This window comes from Myotis lucifugus, unplaced genomic scaffold (genome assembly GCF_000147115.1).
Source record: "Myotis lucifugus unplaced genomic scaffold, Myoluc2.0 scaffold_15, whole genome shotgun sequence".
Taxonomy (NCBI): Eukaryota; Metazoa; Chordata; class Mammalia; order Chiroptera; family Vespertilionidae; genus Myotis; species Myotis lucifugus.
In genome coordinates this window covers 13,683,374-13,710,704 of record NW_005871063.1, presented here as the reverse complement: position 1 = coordinate 13,710,704, position 27,331 = coordinate 13,683,374, and the positions used below count along the sequence as shown (strand labels likewise).

Below are 27,331 nucleotides of genomic sequence, written 5' to 3'. Positions count from 1 at the left end.
CTTCACTCCCAATGAGGTCACTGCGATGAGAGAGAAGCAGATCCAGAGCGAGGGGGAAGGAGAGGACGAGGAGGAGGGAGAAGCAGCCCGGGCTGGGAAAGGCCATCAGACAAGGTCGCCTTTTCTGGCCACACAGCAACTGCGAGGCACGTGGTGCTGAATCTCCTTTCCTCCGCCTGCTCAGCCTGGGGAACCGGGACTGGCAGGAGCACTTGGTGTTACCGCGAAAACAAAGGCGAGGAGAGGGGCGGGCGGGCAAGGGAGAGAGAGAGGCTCCGAACAGTTTGGCTCCGCATCTCCGGGAAGCAAAGCTCATCTCCTTGGCAAGGAAGGGAAGGGGAGCCCGGCGTCTGGAGGCGAAGGAGGGAGCGGGCTTCCCTGCGGAGACCAGGACGCGGCAGAACTCTGGACAGCGCCTCGCCAGCCGCACTGGGAGCTCCCGGCTGCTCCTTTTTGGAAACCCTGCGACCTGTTTCCTCTCCCCTCCTGGACTCCGACCACGGATCCTTCCTTCTGCGATCCCTGTCTGAACGGGCCCGGGAGTGGAGCCGCGGTCTTGCCTCTGGCCGGGTCAAGGAAGCGGGTCTCCGGTCCTGGAAATCCAGTCCTTGTGGATAGTGCTCGGCCGGTGAAGAAGGAAAAGTTTTGGGGTCTGGTAGGGGGAGGAAGGGGGAGGGAGTAGTGGAAGAAAGAAGGTGGATGGTCGGTTTCCCACGCTGAGCTGGAAGGAATGATGACCGAGGAAGGATGTGCACCAGCGGCCAGATTATTGGGAGCCTCTTGGTGCTCTCCGTGCTGGAGATAGGGCTGGGGGTGTCCAGCGTGGCCGTGGGGGCGGTCAGCTTCAGCCTGGCCCTCCGACAGCACAAGCCGCAGCTCGGAGACTCGTCCCCGGTATGGAGCGGGGTGTGTGTACGTTGAGCCATTTCACTCTCTTTACCTCCGTAAGGTGATGGTCAGTGTGCGTGCGTTAGTCGCCTTCTCCCCAGGGAAGGAAATTCTAAAGCTCCCGGGCTTGCATGTAGGTTCATGTTGGCGGGCTATGCCTCTTTACGTTGTCTTTTTATTTAGCCCAGCAATCGTTTTCTTTTTCCTTTCTTCTTCCTCTTTACCTTGGGCTCAAGACCAAATTAAATGCCTTTGTTTGAAGTTGGGGAGGGGGGCCTTGTCACCAGCTGAGTCTGCAGAAGACTGCCCGGTAGTGCTGATTGGGGTCACACCTGTCAGGGGCAGATTGTTTCGTTGACAAGGGAAATCAAAATGAAGGTGTTAGATCATTGTTGTGTGCCAGGAACAAGCAAGGGTAGACTTTGTGCATTTATGTCTGAGTACACTAAAGGCAACACCGGTCTGACAAAAAGAGAAATGTGGTGTGAGTAAAAGGAGCATTTTATCCCCCCGCCCCCCTCAACAAAAAAGCACTTCTCTGAATTTTCCCATGCTAGCTTTCTGTACTTCATCTCTAACAACTCTCTTGCAAGTTCCAGGCAATAAGTTGAACAACAAATGGTGTGGCATTTAACAGCATTCTAATTGAGAATAACTTAGCTCAGAGTGCCTAAGGCTCAGAGAAAATGTCATCATCTTCTCTAGGTCCGATGGCTGACCCAAAGCGCTGCTTGTTGTTTATTTACTTTGGGTGAGTCTCCAGGAGAGCCTTGGAGACCCACCCCTCCACCAAGAATCAATAAAGCAACTTAGCACTGTTCCTAGTATGGGCCTAATTTTGAAAACCAACTTTTCTTCTCCTTTAATGTATAAAGCTGCCCTATTCTTTGGGGTCTCTCACTCCATCTTACTTTAGATAATTTATGGGATGTTATTCTACCCCTGATAATCCATGGGCATAATTAACAATCATGGCTTAGTTACTTGTGCTTTAAGTTACTGAGAAAAAGATGATCATTTATGAGTTCAAATAAGTTTTTCCAAAGTAATTCATTTTTTTGAGGGAAATGCTAGCGTTCTTAAAATTCTAGCATTCTTGAAGCATTCTGCTTTAGAAAATTTGTTTTAATATTGTAATTTTTCAAAGTGAAGTGAATGTTTTTAAATTGCAGGAGTTAAAAGAAGAATGGTGTTCAATCTAACGGTGAATTCTTCCAAGAACCCTTGGTCTAAATTCAATAATAACTTACTACCAACCTCTGAATAATTACCTTTTTCTTTATTATACAAGTTTATCAATGCATATTTTAAGTTTAAGTATGAAAGTCTAAAGGCAAATCTTAAATCTGACATTATGTCTTATATGTAGTAGTGATTATTTTGAATTGTAGTTACTATAATTAACAGAAATAGTTATACTCTAAAACTTCTATCAGACAATTGTCAAAATGAAATGTAATGTCAACATTTAAAGCAAGAGGAAGAAAATGTGACCTTTTGATGGCTTATGAGGGAGAAGCCTCAACTACTTTTCAAATCACTTCCCCTTTGACATGTAAGAGACTGAGTGAACAAACTTAAGTTGTCTCTAAATAGTATTGAAGTATCCTGTTTGTATTTAAGAATTAAAAAATAGTTACATTTACTTGACATCATGTAAGAAAAATAATTAAATGATTTATATCCCTCTTCCCAAACTATTTCCTATTACCTAGATGAGTTGATATATGTGTATATACAGAAAATGAAAATTTGAATCAGATTAGTGAAAAGCAAATAAAACAGTTATATATATATAGTCATTATCATAAAGAATTATTTCCATGTTAACTGGTTCTTTAGAGTAGCCAAAATTCACCTATGATCCTAGAACAATAGTTTTGAATTCTATTCTCTGATTCAGTAAAAAATTTTAAAAACTACATGTGATTGAATGAATGGATTTGAGACTAGAATGCCCAAACAGTTGGTCACTTTTATGAACTCAAGTTAAAAAAGCAAATTTGTGAAGGAATCAATAGCAAGTTGTGATCGTTGTTTATCAAATTATAGGCTTGCTAAATTGAGTTTCTAAATTATTTTTCAGAGGTCATTTCTGATACAGTCTGAATTATCTCTTCATTCTGCCAATGATGAATTCATATAACCAACATTTATAGAGGGATTGTCATGTGCAAGGCATTTTACTATATAACACAAAGACTATTGAGATGAATCAGAATGCCTAGTAAAGGAAACACGATGGATAGATACATCACTAACGTTATCAGTGACACATTAGAGTTTGGCCTCAGAGAGATGCAGGGGCAGGTAAAGGGAAGAGAGGTGGGGACGGCCAATGAAACATCCATGGGAGAATGATTATTTTTCTCTTGATCTTACAACTTTACCGGGAATTAATGTATCACAGTGTTGAGTAATGTAGCACAGTGTGAAAGCTGGAGTCTACCTGGGTACAGATCCTGAATCTGCCATTTACTATCTGGTTGACTAGCCAAAGTTTCCTCAGACATTGTAAAATCGTGTTGTGAGGAGGCACAAATGAAATAAGGCTCTTAGTAAAAAGCATAGCATGTAGTAAGCACTGAATAGATGTGAGCAGCTAATACTGGGTGCACAGACTGGCAGAGAAGAGCATGAGGAAGGAGAACCTTTCAGGCAGCATGACTGAAGGCAAAAACCTGGGACGGGGTGGGTTATGTCCCAGGAAGAACAGGCTCCGCTATTTTTCTGGGGCGTAGGTTTGTGAGGGAGAGATAGGGTTGGGAAGAGTGGTTGGGGCCAGATCATGGGAGGTTGTTCGCCAGTTCACGGCAATGGATTTATTTCTTAGAATTTAAAAAAATTAATAATAATAATAATAGCAATTCTTACTTTCTAAAAAGACTCCAGGGAGATGCAAAGGAAAACTAGACAGAAACTTATGAATCTCTCTGGTATTTTATGAATTAAAAGGCTGTATTATTTATGAACACAGGATTATATTTTATAATGACCTGTCAGGATAACCATAGTCTATAATCAGAGTGTGTTTTGATTGGTGCCATGAAGTTTTTTTCACACATTAATATCATTATTACAAGACTTCTGACTTAAGTTTTAGAAGTCAATGAAAATAAAAACTGTACTATGAAAAGATTGCTTCTTATATAGAGAACTCAACATCATAAGCTTTTTGTCTAGGTCAAATGCACTAAAAATCCGGATACCTATTTTGATTATATGCCCCTAAAATGTTAAATAAATAAATAAAATATGGCTTAAAAATAAAATAGTACCGAGATAAAGGACTTACTAGTAAAATCAATGAAACTGATACTTATACAGACTATTTTTAGTCACTATTTTATAATCAGGCAAAGGGTGCGTCTGAGATCAGTTTAAAAGATGTGGGCATTTAGAAGGGAAAAAAACATTTAAACTTAGAGAAAGCTGTAAATGCCTTTGTAGTATGTTGCTTCTTCTTGATTCTTTTTTATAGCTGATATACAGTCACCTCATTAAAAGCATAAAAGAAGACATAACTGTCAGATAACAATGAACCATTGAGTAAACTGCTTTGGAAAAGAAGTTGTCATGTGAAATAGAATTGATGTGTAAGATATATTAGTGGGGCCTTGAATAGATAAGGCTATGTTTCCATGTTGCTGTGTGATAGATACTTTTCTCAGTCTCCAGGGTATTATCTATGATGGAAGTGGACTGTATTTACTAGTACACAGATTCATGGGTCCAAGAGAATTTTATTTTGTTGCTCTAGGTTGACATTTGGAAATCTAGAGATTCAGAGGGCAGTGCCCAGAACAACCTGTCAAGATTCTGAGTTGTAGTTGATATGTCCCATGGTAAATTCCATTGTGTATATCTGATGATCATTCTAGAAACTAAGTCTATTAAAAGAACTTTCTAAACCCTGTTCACCCCACATATAAACATAGTCTTTTATGACATCCAAAATGTTTTATCTACGTCATATAAAGTTTGAGTCATATAAAGCTTTTTATTGCTTATTTTTCTGGAGCATACTTGCGTTGTGTATCATAACTTTATCTGCTTAATAAATCTGATAATTTAGGTGAGTGAAATGTATAACATAATCAAGGCACATACCTGTTGTGTGGATTCCTGATTCACCATGGCAACAACTCAACCAATTTTAAGATTGTGATAAAAGTCATCTACTGTACATTCTGATCCATACCATAGCAATACAGATGATGTGCCATATATGAATTATAGATGCTTCAAAGTCTTATTTTTAATATTTATTTTTTTATCTTTAATTTCTTTATTGGTTAAGGTATTACAAATGTGTCCTCATCCCCCCATTAACCCCCAACTCCCCCCCCCTCATGCTCTCATCTCCTTGTTGTCCGTGTCCATTGGTTTGGGCTTATATGCATGCATACAAGTCCTTTAGTTGATCTCTTCCCCTTACCCCCACCCTCCCCTACTTTCCCTCTGGGGATCGATAGTCTGGGGATTAATATTTAAATCTTCCCAATTCGTTTAAGGGGAAAAACAACAATAATCAAGTGAAAGAAATCCCTCAGTTACTTCAAATGTACAAAATTTGAAGCTAGTGTGTCTCTGACCAGATAATATATTGTTATTTGCCAGAGTCAAAATATATATAAAAGCACTATCCCATCCTAAGAAAAAAGTACAATTGTATATTTATACCTTGTTTTAAATTAATTTTAACTATGCAAGTAATTAATAAATAAATTCTCATTTCAAAGGGTTAGAAAGAATTAAAACTGAAGTTATTTCTCCTATCATATTATCTAAATTAGCCACACTTGTAAATTTAGTGTGTAATCTCATAGATATTTCTCCATGCATAAATAGTATTGTTTGAACATATGGACCAATTTGATTAATTTTCTGGATATAATAAAGCCTATTTATAACTCTGTAGAGCTCAGGTAAAGAATCTCTTTCCCATCTGTTATACACTCTTATTCTCAAGTGCTACTTGTTATCTACTGGGACTAGGTTAGGGAAATTAGATAATAGGCAATTAAATAAGTTAGCCAAGACAAACTACTGGGAAATGTGGTTATTATTCAAGGAACCTCAGTCACCTTCAGTCCTCTACTTGTTGACAATTTGTTTGATACAAACAATCTAAATAAAGCCAGTCTTTCATGTGGATGGTTTTGCGTAAAATGTTCAAGCTGGCTCTCTGCATTGACTTAATTACTAGTCAGATTATCCATTATGTGCTTTGAATATGGCCAAGCAATTTCACTTTTTGTACATTTACTTCGCCCTGAGATAATACTTAATTTGATTGGTAGGTAAGAGCATAGCCCAAACATCCCAGCTCAAGTGCTTGTTTTGAAAATTCAGTAAAAACTAGAATACACCCACCAAAGGAGGAAAAAAAATCTAGGTTATGTTCAAATAACGTTGGGTCATTCAATTCTGAGTTGAACAAACTTTTATTTTACTACTGCAGCAAGCTAGCCAATGGCTGATTCCACAAGGGATGAGGCTCCCTCCTCCCTCCTGTCTGGGTCCTGGGTACAGGTGAACCAAATTCAGGGCCCCAGCAGCAAGGTCTGGGTCAGTGCGCATCATAGCTACCAACCGGTTGTCCAGTCATTCTGGTAGTTAGGTTGTAATGGTCGCTTGGTCTTTTATATATATATATATACTAGAAGCCCGTTGCACAAAGATTCGCGCAATAGGCCTTCCTTACCCTGGCTGCTGGCACCGGTTTTCCTCTGGCACCCAGGACCCAGGCCTTTGGTCCGGCCACAGCAGAGAAGCCAAGCCTCGAGGCTAGGCTTTTCCCCTCCAGCTGCAGTGAGGCTTGGCTTCTCTGATGAAGCAAAGCCTCTTCAGTCTTCAGTCTTCAGTCTTCAGTCTTAAGTTTTCAGTCTTCATTCCGTGCCTGTGTATGCAAATAAACTGCCATCTTTGTTGGGTTAATTTGCATAGTCACTCTGATTGGCTGGTGGGCATAGCAGAGTGACACCAATTTGCATGTTTCATATATATATATATATACACACACATACATATAACTAAGTTCAGAATTGTTCAAAATACTTCATTTTCTTAGTAATTTAGTCAAATTGCCAGATGGTCACTCTGCAGATAGATCTGTATTTCAACACACCAAATAGACAATGCCAGAATAATCAGATGATAGTATATAAGATCTCTGATTGATCATCTTTCTGGGAGAAAGAGAGAGACAGACAGGGAGAAGAAACTATGTGACTACTTTCATCTGTGATGTTTGAAACCACACATCCTCATGCATACAGATCTAATGTACAAACACTTTATTCAAATTGAATGATAGTTTGGATTCATACATCTCTCTCAGTGTCACTGTGGCACTGGGTAATTTATGTATCTTCACTAAGTCAAGGAGAGCAATATCAGCATGATTTCATGGGCTGCTGTGAAGTTGCAGTGAAGCTGAGGCAATGCTTACAAAGCTGGCAGGACCACGCTGGCACAGAGCGAGGGAGCATTCGCTGCTCTTTTTGTCTCCTGTCCTCATGTGATCCATGACTGTCTGGAACCCACAGCACACCAGTGGGGCACTGCTTCTCAACATTTCTCCAAGCCCCTGAATCAACTCTAGTTTGACTCATCCTTTTTTTTTTCATGTATAGTATTTGTCTAGTTAGCTTTTGATTTAATTCAGGTAAATACATTAGCAACTTCAAAAATGTACCAAAATATCTACATCAGATGAATGGACAAATAGCTGCTTTCTTTTGGAAGTGGAGAGGGTGATAGAAACTCTATCATAAAAACATTCAGTAATTGGATAAATGAGCCAATTATCTAAGTTAGGCAACTCCAACTTGGGGATATCATAACTACTATTTATGTCATAAAACAAAGTCCTCAAAAAACATATAACACTGTGTACATCTTGTCATAATGTTAAAATAAATGTACAAATTAATACTTCTAATAACTATACCTAATATCTTAGAGGCTTGTATAGTTTTGCTTGAACTACCCATGTAGCTTTTGAAGCAGTGTCTACTATATGTTGTATTATTAACAGGTATATCAATGAAGTATCTACATTTCAATAATGGTTCTTATAATGTTAATTAGTGTCCATGATCTTTAGCTCTGGTATTAGACTCCTGAGAAGCAATTTTAAGTTCCATTTGTCCGTTAAATATTGGACAAAATTATGTGGTCAAGGCTAAAAGAAAATATTAGTGATTAAGTAGATCACCTTGGGAGACAGGGTGGCTTGAGCTATTTATCCTGTAGAAATAATAGCAGGCAGGATTTATTAGTAGTTAACTATGATTCAGATGCTTTCATATACATTATTATTTCTAATCTTACCCACTTTGTGAAGAAGCTAGTTTTTATGAAGTCTGGGTAGAAAAAAGAAATTATCTAGTGCCCACTGTTATTTAATCAGCTGAATTAGTATTTAAAGCCTGGCAGTCTTATTTCAAAATATGTACTTTTTCTGTTGCATTGTGTGGAAATTTTTAAGGAAAAGTCATTCGCTGAGGCCTGGAAAATGTAGCTATTATTCTCATTATTTCCTCCCACTCCTGACTATCTGAGTCAGGCAGGATGGCATAAAGGCCAAGTCTTGATCAGTGTTTGTATCCATTTTCCAGAAGAGAATGGCATAGTCAACTGATCAACAAACTCAAACCCCTGTTCTTAGAAGAGAGTGAGATATTCAACTAAGTTGTTCCTACCTTTGAAGCTTAAGCTTTAGCTTTAAAAATAAGACTAACGTATACATCTCAACTAATTGTTAAATATTATGAGGGCAAGTCAGGAAGACACAAAACAACATATTTAAACATAGTTCATTCAAAATGAGAGGTTATGAGTGGCGGTCAAAGATGACTCCCTCATGCAGGGAGAACTTTTTCCAGGCATTGGAGATCCGGAAGGTTTCCAGTGGGCAGAGGAGATAAGATGCACTAAGATTGCTATCACCATGTGTAAGATCATGGAAGGGCCAACAAAATAGTTGGTGGGGAATTGAGGAGACGGGACTTGTTAGGGCAAAGCCATGTTTATATAAAAACTGGTGAGTAAAGTTCTACTTCATTTAAATAGAATGGGACCAGCTTTAAAAGTATCCAGAAAGCCCTAGCCGGTTTAGCTCAGTGGATAGAGCATCAACCTGCAGACTGATGTGTCCAGAGTTCGATTCCAGTCAGGGGCATGTGCCTCGGTTTCAGGCTCCTGCCCCGGTTGGGGTGCGTGTGGGAGGCAACCAATCTACGTGTCTCTCTCACATCGATGTTCTCTCTTTCTGTTTCTCCCCCTCCTTTCCACTCTCTCTAAAAACATCAATGGAAAAATATCCTCAGATGAGGATTAACAACAGCAACAAAAAAGTATGCTCTTGATTCTCAACTAAGCTTGGTGAGCTCTGCTGGGTAAAACTTGATAATCATGAGGGGAAGGCAGTTAAGCCAGGCACTGCTGCTCAGTTTTAAGGCAAAACACCAGCCTTTGGTTCCAAGATGTGTATCCTGGATCAAAAGAACTACTTGAAGGAAATCTTGAAACTTGAGGGAAGCGTAGATCTACCATCATAAATCTAACTCCAACTTCAAGTGACTTCCTTGTTTGACAATGGATTTGTAAGATCATAAGTTCCTTTTGTTTAGTTACTCTTACAACTGCCTGACATCTATATATATAAAAGCCTAAGCAACCATTATGACTGGATGACTGGCCAGTAGCTATGATGTGCACTGACCACCAGTGGGCAGACGCTCAACGCAGAAGCTGCTCCCTGGTGGTCAGTGCGCTCCCACAGCCAACCTCCCACGGCCGGACAACCTCCCATAGTCCCTCCCTCCCCCCCCCCCCGCCTCCCCCCCTCCCTCGGCCAACCTCCCACAGTTCCTCCCCAAGCCAGCTGGGTGGTCAGTGCACTCCACAGCCAACCTCCCGCGGTCCCTCCCCCAATCAGCCCCGATCAGGACTGTGCTAGACAGCCCCAAATTCATGTACCGGACCTCTAGTATAAAAATAAGAGACATTTATTTCACTGGAGGTGTCAGCATGACACAAAGAAATGAAAATAGGTTGTGGAGGTATGAAGACTTGGGTTCAAATTCTAGCTCTAGAATTTCCTAGTTTTTTTAAGTTTGAGTTACATTATCTCACTGAGCAATCAGCTAACTCATCTGTAAGATAGCAATACTACTCCCTATGTCACAGAGTTGTTCTAAAAATCAAGTGTAATACTTATATGGGCTTTATATATGTTAGGTATTCAATAACTACGAGTGGCCCACAACAATGACTGCATGCTTTTGCCATACTTCTCCATTTTCTGGATGTGGTTTCTATTTATGTATTATAGACATTTTATTTGTATACATATCTGAAAGGAAGCTTATTGTGAGACCATTGATGAAATTGACCTTAGACTCAAGATTTGGTAACATTTAGGTCATGTACTCTCTCTTAGAAAATATGTACTTTTCATAACCAATTTGGGGAATTAGTAGTTAATTGCGATTTAGTGTTCCAGGGATATTTTCCAGGTCAATATTAGGATAAAGAAGAATAATTATTGTTTACTAAATAGAGATTTGTGCTTGATTTTCTCTTTATTTTTGGATGGGCTGTCGGGTATCTTAGTTCTCGCTCTAACTTGTTTCCTGCCAAGTATTTTCCTGCATGAATTACTCTGAGGAATTAAAATAATAGTGATAATTATGATGTCAATAATAACAGAAATGGCAGCTTATGTTAATGGTATACTACATTGCCTATGAATTTCATCTGCTTTCATTATGCCATGTTATTTCAGCAGATGAGGTTCTCATTGAGGGATGAGAACCTAAAGGGTTTAGGATTTAGTGACTTAAGATCTGAAAGTGATGTCGACAACAGGAGTAGGCTAAGAACCTAAACCACTGGAAGAAAACATGTGTGTATGTGAGGGGGAGATGAAGAGATAGGCAATTCATTGGAGGAAGTTATATTGCACTCACATGCAATATAAGCTGCCTTCAGGTTGCTAGTGCCCTGACTTGGGGGCGTGTTCACAATGCCGTGCCCCTCTGTCAACTGTAGCTCATTTCCATAACTGGCCTGCTTTCCGAAATGGCCAAGCATGTTGGATGGACATTCATTTGTGGTATTGACAATTCCTGGGAAGAGCAGAAGCTCTGTCCTCTAGTCCCCTGGAGTCCCTGGCCATTTTCAACTCTGGGAGGACCAGTCACAAGTCATATACTCATAGTTGGCATGTGCCCAAAGGTTATTTTTTTTCTATCCTCTTCACCAAATCCATCTTCCACATTGTAAACTTGGTTATATTTTCCACATGTATCAAGCTGCCAGCGTTATTTTTGAATGTTACCCAAATATATGACAAATCTAAGTTAATTTTACTCATATATGACATGAAGGAATCTTAAACATAAAAATATAAACAAAATCATGCAAACTGGGAAAACCTAATTTATAAAGTTACCTTAAGTTATATAGAACTATTTTATATTGAATTGTAATTATGAAATATATCATACACAGGTCCTGAGTGTAATGTATATAAAATGTTTAAGTTACTTCAGTAAAGAGAATGTAATTGACAACATTATCTATACCTGGAGGCTCCATATTGGTTGCATCCTCCTTTACTGCCTTTCAACGTAAATGTTTATGTGAGTTTGAATTTTTAAATTTATTTAATTATCGTATTTGGCAATAATTAAAATAAAATAACAAAAAATTGGGATTCAGGAGATAAACTCTTCCGATTCTGTTACTGCTATCTAGGAGAGATTTATTTTGTTTTGTTTTAAGGACTAACATGAGCAATGACTATACCTAAGATTTATTTGGACAACTGACACTTAAACATACTTCAAATGCAAACTCCCACTGACCCAAATTCACAAGTTTAGTTGTAATTTTCCTTGCTACTGTTGGAGCAGACACAGCGCTCACAGCAAAGAACCTATTTAGTGAGCATACTCAAAATATTCAACAGGTTATTTTTTAAAAAGAAAAACTATCGTAACCCAGAATTGAACTGGACACAATGCGTCGTGAATTAACTACAAGAAAGGTTGGGTTCCATGAACCCTGAGGGGAACATGTGAAGGAAAGGCATTCTGAGGATCAGGGCTGATTTTCTCTGTGCAATGAAAGGTCTGGGTCTTGAGCCAGGAAAAAGGTCCTGAGATTTTTGAACTTGGATTCATTTAGAAGAGCTTGGCAGGCCCATCAGCTACATGCCGTGCCCCTCTATCAACTGCAGCTCATTTCCATAACTGGCCTCCTTTCCGAAATGGCCGGGCATGTTTGACAATTTCTTCTAAAATTCATTCTTGTGTGTTGCTGGCTTCATTCAGTTACTTTACAGTCTCTAAAAAGGTTTCTCTCAGTACCTGCTGCGATCCGTTTACCACTGTGGGGTTTTTATTTCCTTCTCTCCCTTGAGTACTTTTGGTTTAATTTCTTTGCTGTGGTTGCCTTTGAGCCCATGCTATCTGCTATACCACCAAGATGGCCTGGTGGTAATGGAGGACTGCTTATCACACCAACTTATCTGTTGTACATATTATCCTCTTGGTATTTTATTTTTCTGTGAAGGTGATTATATTTGTGAGATGTTGTGGCTCTATTGATAAACATGTACATTTACCCTTTTCCAGTTGAACTTGGGAAATTTTCAGAATTCTCTGGAGTGGCAGAAACATGGTATATGGATCTATGTGCCTTGCTTCAGTGTTCTTTTGGGGGGTAGAAAACAAGAAATTGTTCTAGTTTAAGAGGAAAATGAACACGGAGTAATTAGCAGGGTTTTCCATGGACTAAGGAAAGAGAGAAATATAAATAGGAAAGTGACTTTAAAAAATTTATCTTCATTGTTGAGAGTATTACCGATGCTCCTCATCCCCCCCCCCGTCCCCAATAATCCCCTCCACCTGACTCCTGCCCCACTACACTATTGACTGTGTCCTTGGGTTATGCGTAGATACATATATGATCTTTAGTTAATGTCTACCCGTCAGTCCTCCCCTCTTCCCTCTGAGATTTGTCAGTCTGCTCTAGGCTTCCCTGTCTCTGGACCTATTTTGTTCATCAGTTTATTTTGTTCATTAGATTCCACAAATAAGTGAAATCGTGTGGTATTTGTCTTTCTCTGACTAGCTTAATTTCACTTAGCATAATACTCTCCAGGTCCTTCCATTCTGTCTCAAATGGCAAGAATTCCTTCTTTTTTAAAGCTACATAGTATTCCATTGTGAAAATGTAACACAGTGGTTTTTTTTTATCCATTCATGTACTGATGGGCACTTGGGCTACTTCCAGATCTTAGCTATTGTAAATGATGCTGCTATGAACATAAGGGTGCATATATCCTTTCTGATTGTTTTTTGGGGGATATATTCCTAGAAGTGGGATCACTGGGTCAAATGGCAGTTCCATTTTTAATTTTTTGAGGAAACTCCATACTGTCTTCCACAGTGGTTGTACCAGTTTGCATTCTCTCCAGCAGTGTACTTTGGTTCCTCTTTCTCTACATTCTCACCAGCACTGGTTGTTTGTTGATTTATTGATGGTAACCATTCTGACAGGTGTGAGGTAATACCTCATTGTCATTTTCATTTTCATCTCTCTGATGATTAATGGTGTCGAGCATTTTTTTCATATATATGTCTCTTGGCCATCCTTATGTCCTCTTTGGAGAAGTGCCTACTTAGGAAAAAGTTACTTCTTTTTAAAATAAACACTAGGCTAAAAAGACAGAAGAATTGGAGATAGGAGATCCAATTAGAAGAAAGCAGAGGCCACTGAGGAGAGCAATAAATATAACAAAGGCAGAACAAGTCCAAAGAGCTGAGTTGTGAGATAGTACAGCTCAGAGCCCAGGACTCCCAGGGCTAAGACTAAAGACATAATACATTCAACAAATATTATTCCTCAGAGCATATAATCTATGCTCTGGGTTAGATTTGGAGGATCTAGCAGTGAATACAATAATCGTGATCCCTGATCTTCTAAAGCAGTGGTTCTCAACCTTCCTAATGCCGCGACCCTTTAATACAGTTCCTCATATTGTGGTGACCCCCAATTTCATTGTTACAAATTGAACATAATTAAAGCATAGTGATTAATCACAAAAACAATATGTAATTATATATGTGTTTTCCGATGGTCTTAGGCGACCCCTGTGAAAGGGTCATTCGACCCTCAAAGGGTTCGCGACCCACAGGTTGAGAACCGCTGTTCTAAAGCTTAATTTAAAAAAGAATATAAACAATGAACAAATAATGCACGAATTAATAAGTACAGGTTGTGACTTGTTAAACAAGAGAAATATAGGCCTATGAAGAATTTAACTGTATTAATAATAAGAGAAGCAGGGGAAGCATTGCTAAGAAAACGATACTTTCTGAAGGAGAGTGAGGCATTACCCAGATGAAGAGGAGGAAGAGCTTTGTTCTAAACCAGCGGTTCTCAACCTGTGGGTCGCGACCCCTTTGGCGGTCGAACGACCCTTCACAGGGGTCGCCTAAGACCATCCTGCATATCAGATATTTACATTACGATTCATAGCAGTAGCAACATACAGTTATGAAGTAGCAACGAAAATATTTATGGTTGGGTCACACATGAGGAACTGTATTTAAAGGGCCAGAAGGTTGAGAACCACTGTAACCAAAGGAACAGCATGGGTAAAGACCCTGAGATAGAAAAAGCTTGGTGTGTTTGAGAGACTGAAAGAAGACTAGGGTGGCTAGAACATGGCAAGTAAGCAGGAAAATATAGAAGGCCCTAGTGGAGGTGGGGAGGCCCATGGGAAACACTCAAATAGGACACATGCTACCATGCTTTCATTTTCCCCTTAATTATAATAGGAGCCAGTTGGGGCTGCAGCTTAGAAAAACATTTTAGAGTCGGACAAGTTAAGAAGTCACAAGTCTAGTTAGGAGGCTACTAGGATGTAGGATACAATGGTTACATGGAGAAGAGTGAAAGGATAAGATAAAAATAGAGAAAACACAGATATTTGAGACACAGAGTTGACAAGATGCCATTGTAAAGTAGAAAGAATGAGTCTCAGATTTTGGGACCCAGCAACTGATAGGACCCCATTTACTCTTTTGAAAATTAGATGCTTAGAGAAGGTAAAACTCCTATGTGTGTGTGTGTGTGTGGAGTTGGGGTGGGGTTGACTGTACAAGGGGAGGAGATACCAAGGGTCTATTTGTGATCTGTTAAGTTAAAGGTGTCTGTGAGATATCCAAATGGAGAGATTCTGTGGACCGTTAGATGGGTCCAGAGTTCAGAAGACAGGATTATGCTGGAAATAGGAACATGAGAGTAGTGTATAAATACATTAATACATGTAAATGTATTTTTAATGTTTTTCTTGATATTTAGAGAGAGAGGGAAAGATAGAAGTGTCATCCATCAGCTACCTCCTGCAAGCCCCCCACTGAGGATTGAGTTCGCAACCTGGGCATGTGCCCTGACTGGGAATAAAACCAGTAACCTTTGGGTTCATGAGTCGATGCTCAACCACTGAGCCACACCAGCCAGGCCATGTAAATGTATTTAGAACCATGTGACTGATTGAACCAGCCAAGACAAAGCCTTTCGTTGCTGTAATATTTAAAAGTTTTGATGAGAGTATAGATACTAAAGTGACTGGGAATTTTTGACCAGAGAAATACGTTGAAGACCAAGAGAGCATGGTGGTCAAGAAACCCAAAGGAGAGGGCTTCCGTGTAAGATGACTGAAAGGTGGAAGTCATGGCCTACCTTAGCATGAGTACTTACAATAAAACAATGGGCGTGTAAGCAGCCTGAAGTCTGCTAAAGGGAGAATGGGAATAAGAACATGGAAATAGCTCAGTGTAGACGCCTCCTGGTGAAGGGAAGATGGGCCTGTGCAGAGAAATAGAGCACCAGATGTAAAAAGACTTGGAATCTAGAAAGGTTTTTACTTAAGGGAGATTTTGGAACACTTTGAACGCTGGTGAATAATGGAGTAGAAAGTGAAAATACAAAGAGAGAGGAACTCTGAGTAGGTGAAGTGTGATTGAATTTAGAGCTGAAGTGGAGGTTTCATGTTGATAAGTTTTATCTTTCTCTATCGTAATAAAAAGAGAGCAAGATGAATATGGTAAAGATGTGGAGTTTTTCACACTTCAGGGTGAGTGGTGAGAGGCCTTTCTTATGGCTCCTGTGTTTTCTGACTCATCAGAGATCTGATAGCTAGGGCAAAGAAGAGATAGAAGTCGGGTTTGAGGAGAATTTCATTAAAATGTTTCTTTCCCTGTTCGGTTGAGAATTATAATTTGCACAATAAATCTGGATCGTGACCTAGGAATAATTTATTCCGAATTCATCACTTCACAGATAAGCAAACTGGAGCCCAGAAACTAGCACAGCTGATACAGAACCGGGACGAGTCCAAGTCCTGGTCCAACATGATTTCCACAGATGCCTCAAAATATTACAGATCCTTAAAATAAGTGCTCAGCCAAAAGGAAAATGCAGTTATTTGGCTGCTGCCCCGAACCGAATAAGGATGATCTCAAATTACTGGCACCGCTAAACCATCACAGAGATATAATAAGCATTTTAACAGATTTGAGGGGTTTCCTTCCAGTTGGCGTTTCAAGGAAACAACTTTCTACAAAAATAGTCGTGTGTACTCCACGGTGCTTTTCCAAAGAAATTGAAGCTAATTTTTTAAAGTTTGCGAATGTTTCCAAACCCACAGAACTAGTGATCAATTTAGGTTTTGAAGGAAATTCAGAAAGGCTTAAAAAACAGATTCTTTTTTTTGGGGGGGGGGTATATTTTTTATTGTTGATAGTATTACAGCTGTTTCCCGTTAACCTCTCCTTTACTCCCCGCAACCAGCCCCCCAAATCTTCACCACTTTATTACCTGTGTCCATGGGCTATGTCTATCCTATATAATAAAAGCATAGTATGCAAATTGTCCCCTAGACCAGGAGGTCATCCGGGAGTTCAACCAGGGGGTGGCAGCAGGGGCAGGTGGCTGGGGGAAGGGAGGGAGTACCTGGCCGGCAGCCAGCAGCTGCTAGGGACCCTACCAGTGCATGAATTTCATGCACTGGGCCTCTAGTAGGTATATAAGTCCTTCCCCCCAACCCCACATCAAAGTATGTCAGTCTGTTCCTTGCCTCCCTGCTTTGGGTCTTATTGTATTGGTCAATTCATTTTGTTCATTAGATTCCACAAGTAAGTGAGATCGTGTGATATTTGTACTTTGCTTGACTTTTTAAAAAATATATTTTTATTGATTTCAGAGAGGAAGGAAGAGGGAGAGAGAGATTGAAACATCAATGATGAGAATCATTGATTGGCTGCCTCCTGCACGCCCCCTACTGGGGATTGAGCCCACAACCCGAGCATGTGCCCTTAACTGGAATCGAACCTGGAACCCTTCAGTCTGCAGGCCAACACTCTATCCACTGAGCCAAACTGGCTAGGGCAGTGGTCGGCAAACCGCAGCTCACGAGCCACATGCGGCTCTTTGGCCCCTTGAGTGTGGCTCTTCCCAAAATACCACGTGCGGGCGCGCATGTACAGTGCGATTGAAATTTCATGGCCCATGAGCAGAAGTCAGTATTTTGTGGAAGAGCCACACTCAAGGGGCCAAAGAGCCGCATGTGGCTCGCGAGCCTCAGTTTGCCTACTACTGGGCTAGGGCCTTTGCTTGACTTTTTAAAACAGGATTTCAGTTGTCCTTTTGCAAGTACCAAAAGCATTTGGGAGAGGAGAGGTTTTTCCCCCACTTCTACTAACCTGAACTTCATTCATTCATTTATCTGATTATCAACGAATATTCATTTGAACTTCTTATATATGCAAGGTCCTGTGTTAGTGCTAAAGTATTAAAGATTAAAAAAAATACCTTATGGAGTGACAAATATACAGTGAATAATTACCGTAAAATATGATCAGTGTTGCAACAGACATGAGTATCATATACTTTGTTAGGTTTTGACTAGGAATGTATAGCGAAGTTGAAAAGTGCTTCACAAAAAAAGTTAATATTTACACTGGATCTTGATGTTTAAGAAAGAATTTTCAAAATAGGGGAAAAAAAGTATTTCCAAGTGGAATGAAAAAGTAAACATTTATGGGCAGCTGCCATGTCCCACAGCCAAAGCTAAGCTCTCTCACGTGGTTGCCTCTTTTAAATTCATAATTGTGTGGTATTTGAATTAATCTCCTCACTTGTATAAAAGGAATAAATATGTATTTAGTGTCACAGCGCTATGATATGTGTCAGGGGAGATACTAGAGAAATGTCTGAGTAGGAGGAAAACAGGGCCATGGAGATCAGTGATCAGAGAATGTCAGTCAGGGCTGGGAGGACCTCACAAACCCCATCCATCCAACTTCCTCCTTTTAAAGATCAAGCCCATGGACTGGCCTAATGTAAGTAATGGCAAAGGCAGGCTGAATGGGCGCCTGGGGGTTCCGCTCTACAGAGCAGAACTTTTTCCTCAATAGTGTGTCGCCAGAGCCTTGTCAGCTGGTTTGTACAAGATTCCTTTCTGTGTTCTACTGTTTAGTGTCGCAATTATAATATTACTAACACTTTTATCACATAATCTCCCCTTTTTAAAAATTCTGCTGCTTTTCCCTCTCTTTTCATTGCTTTCCTACCTAGTGGTTCCTTTAGCAGGACTGATCTGAGTGAGATAGTGATGGTAAACTTTAAATGAAGCACTTTGCTAAGAATGTGAAGATAGATCATATGCTGGAATTTGACTCTAAGGTCTTTATAGCCGGTGGGGGAAATGATCTTGCATATTAAGCACGTAAATTCTCCTAAGTGCTTTACATCTGTTGTTTTCTCTAATATTTACAGCAATTCTATGAGGGATGTACTCTCATGCACCTAATTAAAGAGAACACCATGATACCATGAATTGAGAATGTCCTCAAAGTAACACAGCTGGAAAAAGATGGAGCCATGACTCAAACCCAGCCACTTGGACTCTAGATCAGCCTCTCTTAATCACTAACTTAAAGAAAATAAAAACAAATAAATATAGAACGTCACGTATGCTAATTCCATGGATGCACAAAGGAAAGGGAAGAGGGGGACAGATGGCTTCATGGAGGATGCCTCTTTGGGGGCAAGCTTGGGAAAATGAAGTAGAGAGGGACTGATGGGAGGTGAGGAGAGGAAGGCATTTTAGGTGGGTGGAGGCATGATCCGCGGAAAGCTTGAGAATGGTAAAGAGCATGTCGGTTTCTGAGCACAGAATGTGTAGGAGGAAGAGAGCCCAGAGAGGTAGGCTTGGCCTGTGAGGAGCTTGAGTACTATGCTATGAAATTTGAATTATATATTTTTTAAAGAAATAGACAGGTACTAAACATGTTTTAAAGGATCTGCAGATAGGAGTAACATGAGCATTTTAGGAATAATTGCCTAGTCAGCAGTGCAAAGAGTTAGAGCCAGGGGGTTTTATGTGCATCTTTCATATTAAAATTTAGAATCGGAATGAAGGGTAACTCCAGTGGGAATGGGAATAAAAAGGGAAAATGTTTATGACCCAGCCATCTGGGCCTTGATTACAGGCCAAGAAGCATGTACAGACATTGAAAAGAATGAACGAAGGAAAAATCATGCTTAGAATGAACTTAGAATGACAAAGGGGAATCTGAGGCCAGGGAGAATCTCTAAAATAATCCAGGGCAGGTGAGGGCCTGAACGAAATATCAGGGTCGCTGTGGATGTAGAATTAATGGCACACCGTCATTGATTTGATAGGAATGCTGTGGGAAGGGGGGCAGAATCCAACGTGCCTCTGAGGTTTTGAGAGAATAGTAGTAAGAGTAATAAAAAGTCATGAGTAGAAGCAGATTTGAGAGTTATTTTCTGAGTGTTTGGAACTGACAGTAATCCCTGTGGATCTATTCAGTGACGCTGAGCTTCTGGCTGCGAGCACACTGAATTGCAGCCTGATTGTAGGCTGAGCTAAAAATAGACGAAGCTTTCATGATGACCAACATCCTGTGTCATTCTCTGGTCTCTTGTAACATGAACCCACTTTGCACATGACATTTTGCTTTGAAATATCACATTCAGAGGCAAGTAATATCAGTACCACTTGAAAGGCTTCCCTTGTATCAAATAGAAATTAATACATTTGATCATTACTTTCTAGAGAGTGTAGTCCACTTATAAGCCTTAAAGTCTTCATCATTGCAGCTCAGCATAGCAGGGCCAGAAGAAGCTGGAGGGAATTATAATACCCAAATCCCTGGATACATATTGATTTGATGTCAAACAACCCACTTCCATGAAGGAGACAATGTAATCAAATATACACACGGGTTGGCATAAGGCAAGATTCTATAAATAAGAAAAAAAAGAATGTATAAAATATATTTTTTTAATTTTTCAGTAATTCAGACACTGGTCTGTATCTATCAGATGCTCAAAAATATTATACAGTTTTTATAATTATGAGTAACTCATTTATGTATGCTCTATTGGGTATTTAGAAATCATAACAAATTCAACATGAGCATTAGCTCAATCCTTCTAATAGCACTATAAGTATTAGGATACCTGTAGTGTATAATTTTATCGATGGGGAAGTTTAAGGAGCTGCTTGAAGCCCCACTAACATGTTGCATAGCCAGATTCAAAGCCCAGGCCTTCCTGACTCCAAAGTCTGTACTCTTTACAGTTATGCTGTCCTCCATCCATTTCTTTTTGTAAAATTTATCTTTATTGTTGAAAGTACTACAGAAGCCCCTTCCTTTCCCCCCTTGACCCCTTCTAGCCTGCACCTGCCCCCTGCCCCAGGCCTTGCCCATACTATTTTTGGTGTCTATGGGTTATGCATATATGCATATACAATCTTTGGTTAATCCCTTCCCACCCACCCACCCACTCACCCCGACTTCCCTCTGAGATTCCTCACTTTGTTCCACGCTTCTGTGTCTCTGGATCTATTTTGTTCATCAGTTTATTTTGTTCTTGAGGTTACACATGTGAGTGAGATCATGTGATACTTGTCTCTCTCTGACTGGCTTATTTCGCTTAGCATAATACTCTCCAGGTCTCTCTATGCTGTCTCAAAGTGTAAGAGGTCCTTTTTTGTTTGTTTGTTTGTTTGTTTGTTTGTTTTGCTGCCACTGCTGCATAGTATTCCATTGTGTAGATGTACCACAGCTTTTTTACCCACTCATCTGATGGGCACTTGGGCTGTTTCTAGATCTTAGCTATGATAAATAATGCTGCTATGAACATAGGGGTGCATATATACTTTCTGACTGGTGTTTAGGGTTTCTTAGGATATATTCCTAGAAGTGGGATCACTGGGTCAAATGGGAGTTCCATATTTAATTTTTTTAGGAAACTCCATACTGCTTTCCATAGTGGCTGCACCAGTCTGCATTCCCATCAGCAATGTACTAGGGTTTCCTTTTCTCCACATTTTTGCCAGCACTTGTCATTTGTTGATTTGATGATAGCCATTCTGATAGATGTGAGGTGATAACTCATTGTCATTTTAATTTGCATCTTTCTGATGATTAGTAACTTTGAGCATTTTTTCATATGTCTCTAGGCCATCCACTTTGGAGAAGTGTCTATTTAGGCCCTTTGCCCATTTTTTAATTAGATTGTTTGTCTTCCTTTTATTCAGTTGTATGAGTTCATTATATATTTTGGATACTAACTCCTTATGAAATGTATCATTGGCAAATATGTTCTCCCATACAGTGGGCTCCCTTTTCATTTTGTTGATGGTTTCTTTTGCTGTGCAGAAGCTTTTTATTTTGATGTGGTCCCATTTGTTTATTTTATCCTTTGTTTCCCTTGTCCTAGGAGATGTATCAGCAAACATATTGCCACGAGAGATGTCTGACATTTTGCTGCCTATGTTTTCTTCTAGGATTTTTATGGTTTCATGACTTACATTTGAGTCTTTTATCCATTTTGACTTTATTCTTGTGTATGGTGTAAAGTTGGTGGTCTAGTTTCATTTTTTTTTTTGCATGTATCTCTCCAATTTTTCCAACGCCATTTATTGAAGAGACTGTCTTTAATATGTGCTCTTGTCTCCTTTGTCAAATATTAATTGAGCATAATGGTTTGGGTTGATTTCTGAGGTCTCTGTTCTGTTCCATTGATCTATATGCCTCTTCTTATACCAGTACCAGGCTGTTTTGATTACAGTGGCTTTGTAGTATAACTTGATATCTGGTATTGTGATCCCTCCAACCTTGTTTTTCTTTCTCAAGATTGCTGTAGCTATTTGGGGTCTCTTTTGGTTCCATATAAATTTTTGGAGTATTTGTCCTAGATCTGTGAAATATGCTGTTGGTATTTTAATAGGGATCCATTTCTCTTTTTTTTAATATATTTTATTGATTTTTTTTTACAGAGAGAGGAAGGGAGAGGGACAGAGAGTTAGAAACATCGATGAGAGAGAAACATCGATCAGCTGCCTCCTGCACACTCCCCACTGGGGATGTGCCGCAACCAAGGTACATGCCCTTGACCAGAATCGAATCCAGGACCCTTGAGTCTGCAGGCTGATGCTCTATCCACTGAGCCAAACTGGTTAAGGCGGGATTCATTTCTTTTAAATCCTGTCTATGAAGAGCAGTGCTGGCTCTACAACCCAGGACTTAGTGGACAGCACCCATAGATTGACCTTTATTTAGGGTGAGAAGTGACCTGAAGCATAAACGTGGCTCCTCTAAGGCTTCAGAGTAGCCAGCAGCTCTACCTGAAAAGCCAAGAGTCCCCTTCTTCCCATTGTAATCTCATCTGCTAGTCAATGCACAACCACCATGCTATCTGTCTGCTATATGTTTCCTTCCAATATTTCTGTTTCCTCTTCATATGATTTATTAGGAAAAAACATGCCAACCTGCTTCTTCCTAGTTCTACCCTAAACCCCCAAATAACGATGATGTTGTTTTTCTCTATTCAGATGCCTCCTTATTTTTCCCCAAGAAATGAGTGTAAAACTTAAAATTTTGTTGCACGTTTAACCATTCTCCTCACCTTGTTCTAAGTATTAGAGTTACTTCTCTCAGACACCTTTGAAAACAAAACATTATTCAAGGAAATGAGCTTTGGGAAACTGTAACCTTTAAAACAAATATTTAAAATAATATAATACACGATATTTCCTCCTTTGGAGATTTTGAAGCTGTATTTTGGGTGTAAATTGTGCAAGCCTCACTTTATTTCCAAGGGAATGACATTAATTTGATTGAGTTCTGTAAAGTATAGAACAATCTGTAAAGGAAGGGAATTGGATAATGGATGGTATTTGTTTATAAAGGTCTAAACATTGTAGATCTCATATAGTTTAACCTCTTTTGTCCTATTTGGGAGTAGAAAGTGGCCTGGAATATCTAACAACAGAAGGCCACTGCTTAAAAATATCTATCAGCCAACAGCAAATTTCCACTAGTTTAGGACACGTATTAATTCTACAAATATCCATAAGGAGGGTGAATATTATGGACTAGACATAGTGATGATTAGGGACCTCAATGATCTGGAAATTTGCCTAAAAGAAATATCTTGTTGAAAGAAAAAGTTCTGCCAATTTATTTATTTGCTTTCCAGACAGTTACTTTTTTCTTAAGGAGAAACACAACAGAACATTCGGGAGTGATCATGAAGATAGCCAAGAAACCAGGGCATGTTTGCCCCAGAGAAAACACAGGTGAAGGCGTACTTGCCTTAAAATGTGGACAATGGGTAGATACAGAGATAAAGGCTTCCGGCTTAATAGAAGAAAGAACTTTCTGATGATCAGAGTTACTTAAAGATGAAAAGGACTGCCTTTCTTTTCTTTTCTTTTTTTAAACATATTTTATTGATTTTTTACAGAGAGGAAGGAAGAGGGAAAGAGAGTTAGAAACATCGATGAGAGAGAAACATCGATCAGCTGCCTCCTGCACACTCCCTACTGGGGATGTGCCCGCAACCAAGGTACATGCCCTTGACCGGAATCGAACCTGGGACCCTTGAGTCCGCAGGCTGATGCTCTATCCACTGAGCCAAACCAGTTAGGGCAGGACTGCCTTTCTTAATGGACAAGATTGATCCAAACTGCAGAATCTTGTCAAGTATATGCAAATAATATAGTGATGTTGGTCACATTATGAGTCACTGACATCCTAGCTTACTAAGTAGGAGAATTGTTTGTGAATGTTGTTTATTTGGAAGCAGGAACAGGGAGTAGGACAAAGGAAGGAAGATAAATGGAAAAGAGGAATCTGGAGGAGCAGTTAATGAATACAAAGCCAACTCCCCAAGCCCCTTGACCTTCTCTTTCATTGGAAACAGAAGTTTCTAGGACATTTAGCACTGCCCTGGATGACTACCAAGGTTCTGACGTACACATGGATACTAATTTGTGTGTGTGTAGAACCCACCCAAGTGATATGTTGGAATTTAAGTGAATGCCCTTTGGGGATTCTGTGACTTAATTCAAATATATATTCACATGGTGGGAACTTAAAACCAGAGAGGGAAATATTTGATTAGTTCTTTCCATATTACACTTTATGTCCTTCTGTGTTTTTAAGAAGGGTTGTCTCTGCTGGCTTATTTTCCATCTTGTTCATGTTCATTAATTCCTCTAAAGGCTAAAGCCATAATCATTGGTTTATATAATATAACCAGAAAAAAATTCTCGAAATAGTAAATGAAATATTGTTATTTTATATAGTTCATTATAGAGAATTGGGAAAATAGAAAAGAGCAAAAATAACATTAAAGTCAGCAATCACTCCACTACTCAGAGATAATCACTGTTTATGTTGTGATATATTGCCTTAGCTTTGTTAGTATCAAAATAATAATTTTTGCAATATAAAAAAGTACATAATATTTTGTATTCTGTTATGTTAAAATTAAAATGTGTTCATAAGTGTTATAGGTATTAAAATGTGCTTATAACATAAGTGTTATAAGCATTTTATCATAGCCTAACACATTCTAAGAAAACATGATTTTAAAGACTAAATTTTAGTTAGTTAGCCCAGTCTTCTTCTTCAGGATACTTCCATACAATCTATACCTCCTAAAAAAATATTTGCCTTTTCTCATTTTAGTAGACCTCTCCAACTTCCTACCTTACTCAAAGCTAAACAAAATGTATTCTTTATCAAGATAAACTCATTTCTTCATGTCTCTGCATTAGAGAGTTGAGCATCCTTAGAATGTTGATATTCCCTTTTGAGCTTGAAAATTAGATGTCTTTCTTAACTGCTTCTTTCCTTTGACATGATAATACCATTATTAGAGAGTCAGCATGAGACAGCAGAGAGTGCACACGCTGTAGAGTCAGACGGATCTGAATTTAAATTCTGATTCTGCCGTTTATGAACACCATCCAAGTATATATTGGACAAGATCATTTACCTTTCTCTGAACCTTAGTTCCTCTTCTGTAAAATGAACTGGTTTTATCGATTGAGACAACATTCTTGAAGTTCCTTGGTTATTATAAACCAATACTTATAAGTAAGTGCTCAATGAGTATAAATTCTCTTCCGTTTATGCCTTGATAAGCTCACCTATCCCTTTTCCCCAAGATCTCTCATCACCATGTTTTTGTCAGCCACACAATCAACACCTCTAAAGCTATAAGGTTGAATGGCAGAAACTTTTCTATTGTAATTATGTATGGTCGTTATTCTAGAGAGAAAGCAGAGGACTTTAACTTAGGAGAGGCAGGAGGGCGTTATAAATATGCATGGGAGAGGAACTCATAGAAGTAAATGCAGTTCATTAAAAGGTTGATTAATTGAAGGGAGAAATCTTTTTAAAAATCTCTCCCAGCTGGAGGAGATAAAGACCGGTATTTTAGTGGTAAATTGAAAAACAATCCTGTGTATTAATTGGTAATTACTGCCACCAAGTGGTAGGAAAATGCTTCTTTAGAGACTGGAATCCATAGCCTTTGGGGGGAAAGTTCCCTTGTCACAATTTAGTGATTACATGGTGGACCCACCCTTATTCCATTTCTTCCCATTGCGTCATATCCGCCCAAGCTGTGATCTTCATTAAATGGAAAGCTGTCTTTGGTTTTTGTTACCACGCTGCCAAAATATCCTCCTGTCAAAAGAGAAATCTAAGGCTTATTTTGATCTTTGTCTCAGGAGCTTCCTCTAGTGCAGAAAGGAAAAAGCAACGTGACTGCAATGAATGCTGAGAGACTTGGAGGTGAAACAATGATTGGAAAATCCTAATTTAGTTCCATCTCTAGAGTTAGAAAGGCCAATGCTTGGATACTTGGTCTGCCGCTTATCAGCTGCATAATGTGAAATGATTAGTCTCAGGATCCGTTTTCTAAGTAGAATATGAGGATTAAATTAGATGATGTACGTACAATGTTTAGCCCAGGGCCTGGTCTCTAGCAAGTGCTCAGTAAATGTTAGGCCATTCTTTTTTTTTAAATATAGTTTTATTAACTTCAGAGAGAAGGGCTAGGGAGAGAGAGAGAAACATTGATGATGAGAATCATTCATCAGCTGCCTCCTGCACTCCCCCTACTGGGGATCAAGCCCACAACTCAGGCATGTGCCCTGACTGGGAATTGAACTGTGATTTCCTGACTGGTAGGTTGATATTCAACCACTGAGCCACACCCACCAGGCTAGCCCATTCTTATTACCATGCCTATTACATACATTTACATTCCCTAAATCTAAATATTTATTGTTAATACAATAATTGTTAATATAATCCAACCCAACCCTAAAGAGGTAGAAGCTAAGAAGGTAAAATAAACGCAGCAGCAAACTTTGCCAACCGTGAGAGGGATATTATATGATTTCTCTAATTCCAAAGAGAGAAGAACTAAGGAGAGAAGACAGGAACAAAAAAAAAACTCTCTACATTCTCAATCAAATCTGGCAGTAGTTACTTTCTACTGAGGTTCTGGGCAAGGCAATTACTAGTAAATCCCCTTTTAGTTCCCCTAACTCACACTGTGTTCTAAAGAATATGAATTAATTAATTCTTTGGAAAGTTGCCTGCAAAATAAAACCCATATATGGATGCCAACTATAATTTTATACACTAGGAACCATAAAGTGCCATCTATTATTAACCTTAAGTAAAAAGAAAGGTAAAAATAGCAAGGCTATTTTTGCAGTGATAGTAAACTGTTATCTGACATTCTATTTTCAGCAGCCTCAATTAAGCAGTACTTCCATACATTTATATATTGTCTTGACTAATTTATGGTCAGAAAAATAAATAGCCCAGGACACTGAGGAGCCTAAAATGAAAATGTCTTCTGTTTCATCAGAGATGGATTGCATAGAGTCACATGTTTGTCACTAAACTCCAATTCTTTGAAAATTGATCATCTAGCCATGCGGTATATTACCCTCAACCGGAATGTCAGTATAGTTCACAGGATCCTACTTCAGCCCCTTGTCAGAATT

General features: G+C 39.3%; 1 protein-coding gene across 1 annotated transcript in view; it reads left to right on the top strand.

Annotated features, from left to right (window-relative positions):
- The first annotated feature begins 747 nt into the window (after positions 1-747).
- TMEM196 (transmembrane protein 196) overlaps positions 748-27,331 on the top strand; it is a 44,490-nt gene continuing 17,906 nt past the window's right edge. The window contains exon 1 of the mRNA XM_006085059.3: positions 748-894. Coding sequence (XP_006085121.1) covers positions 748-894 — 147 coding nt within the window. The remainder of the gene's footprint in view (positions 895-27,331) is intronic.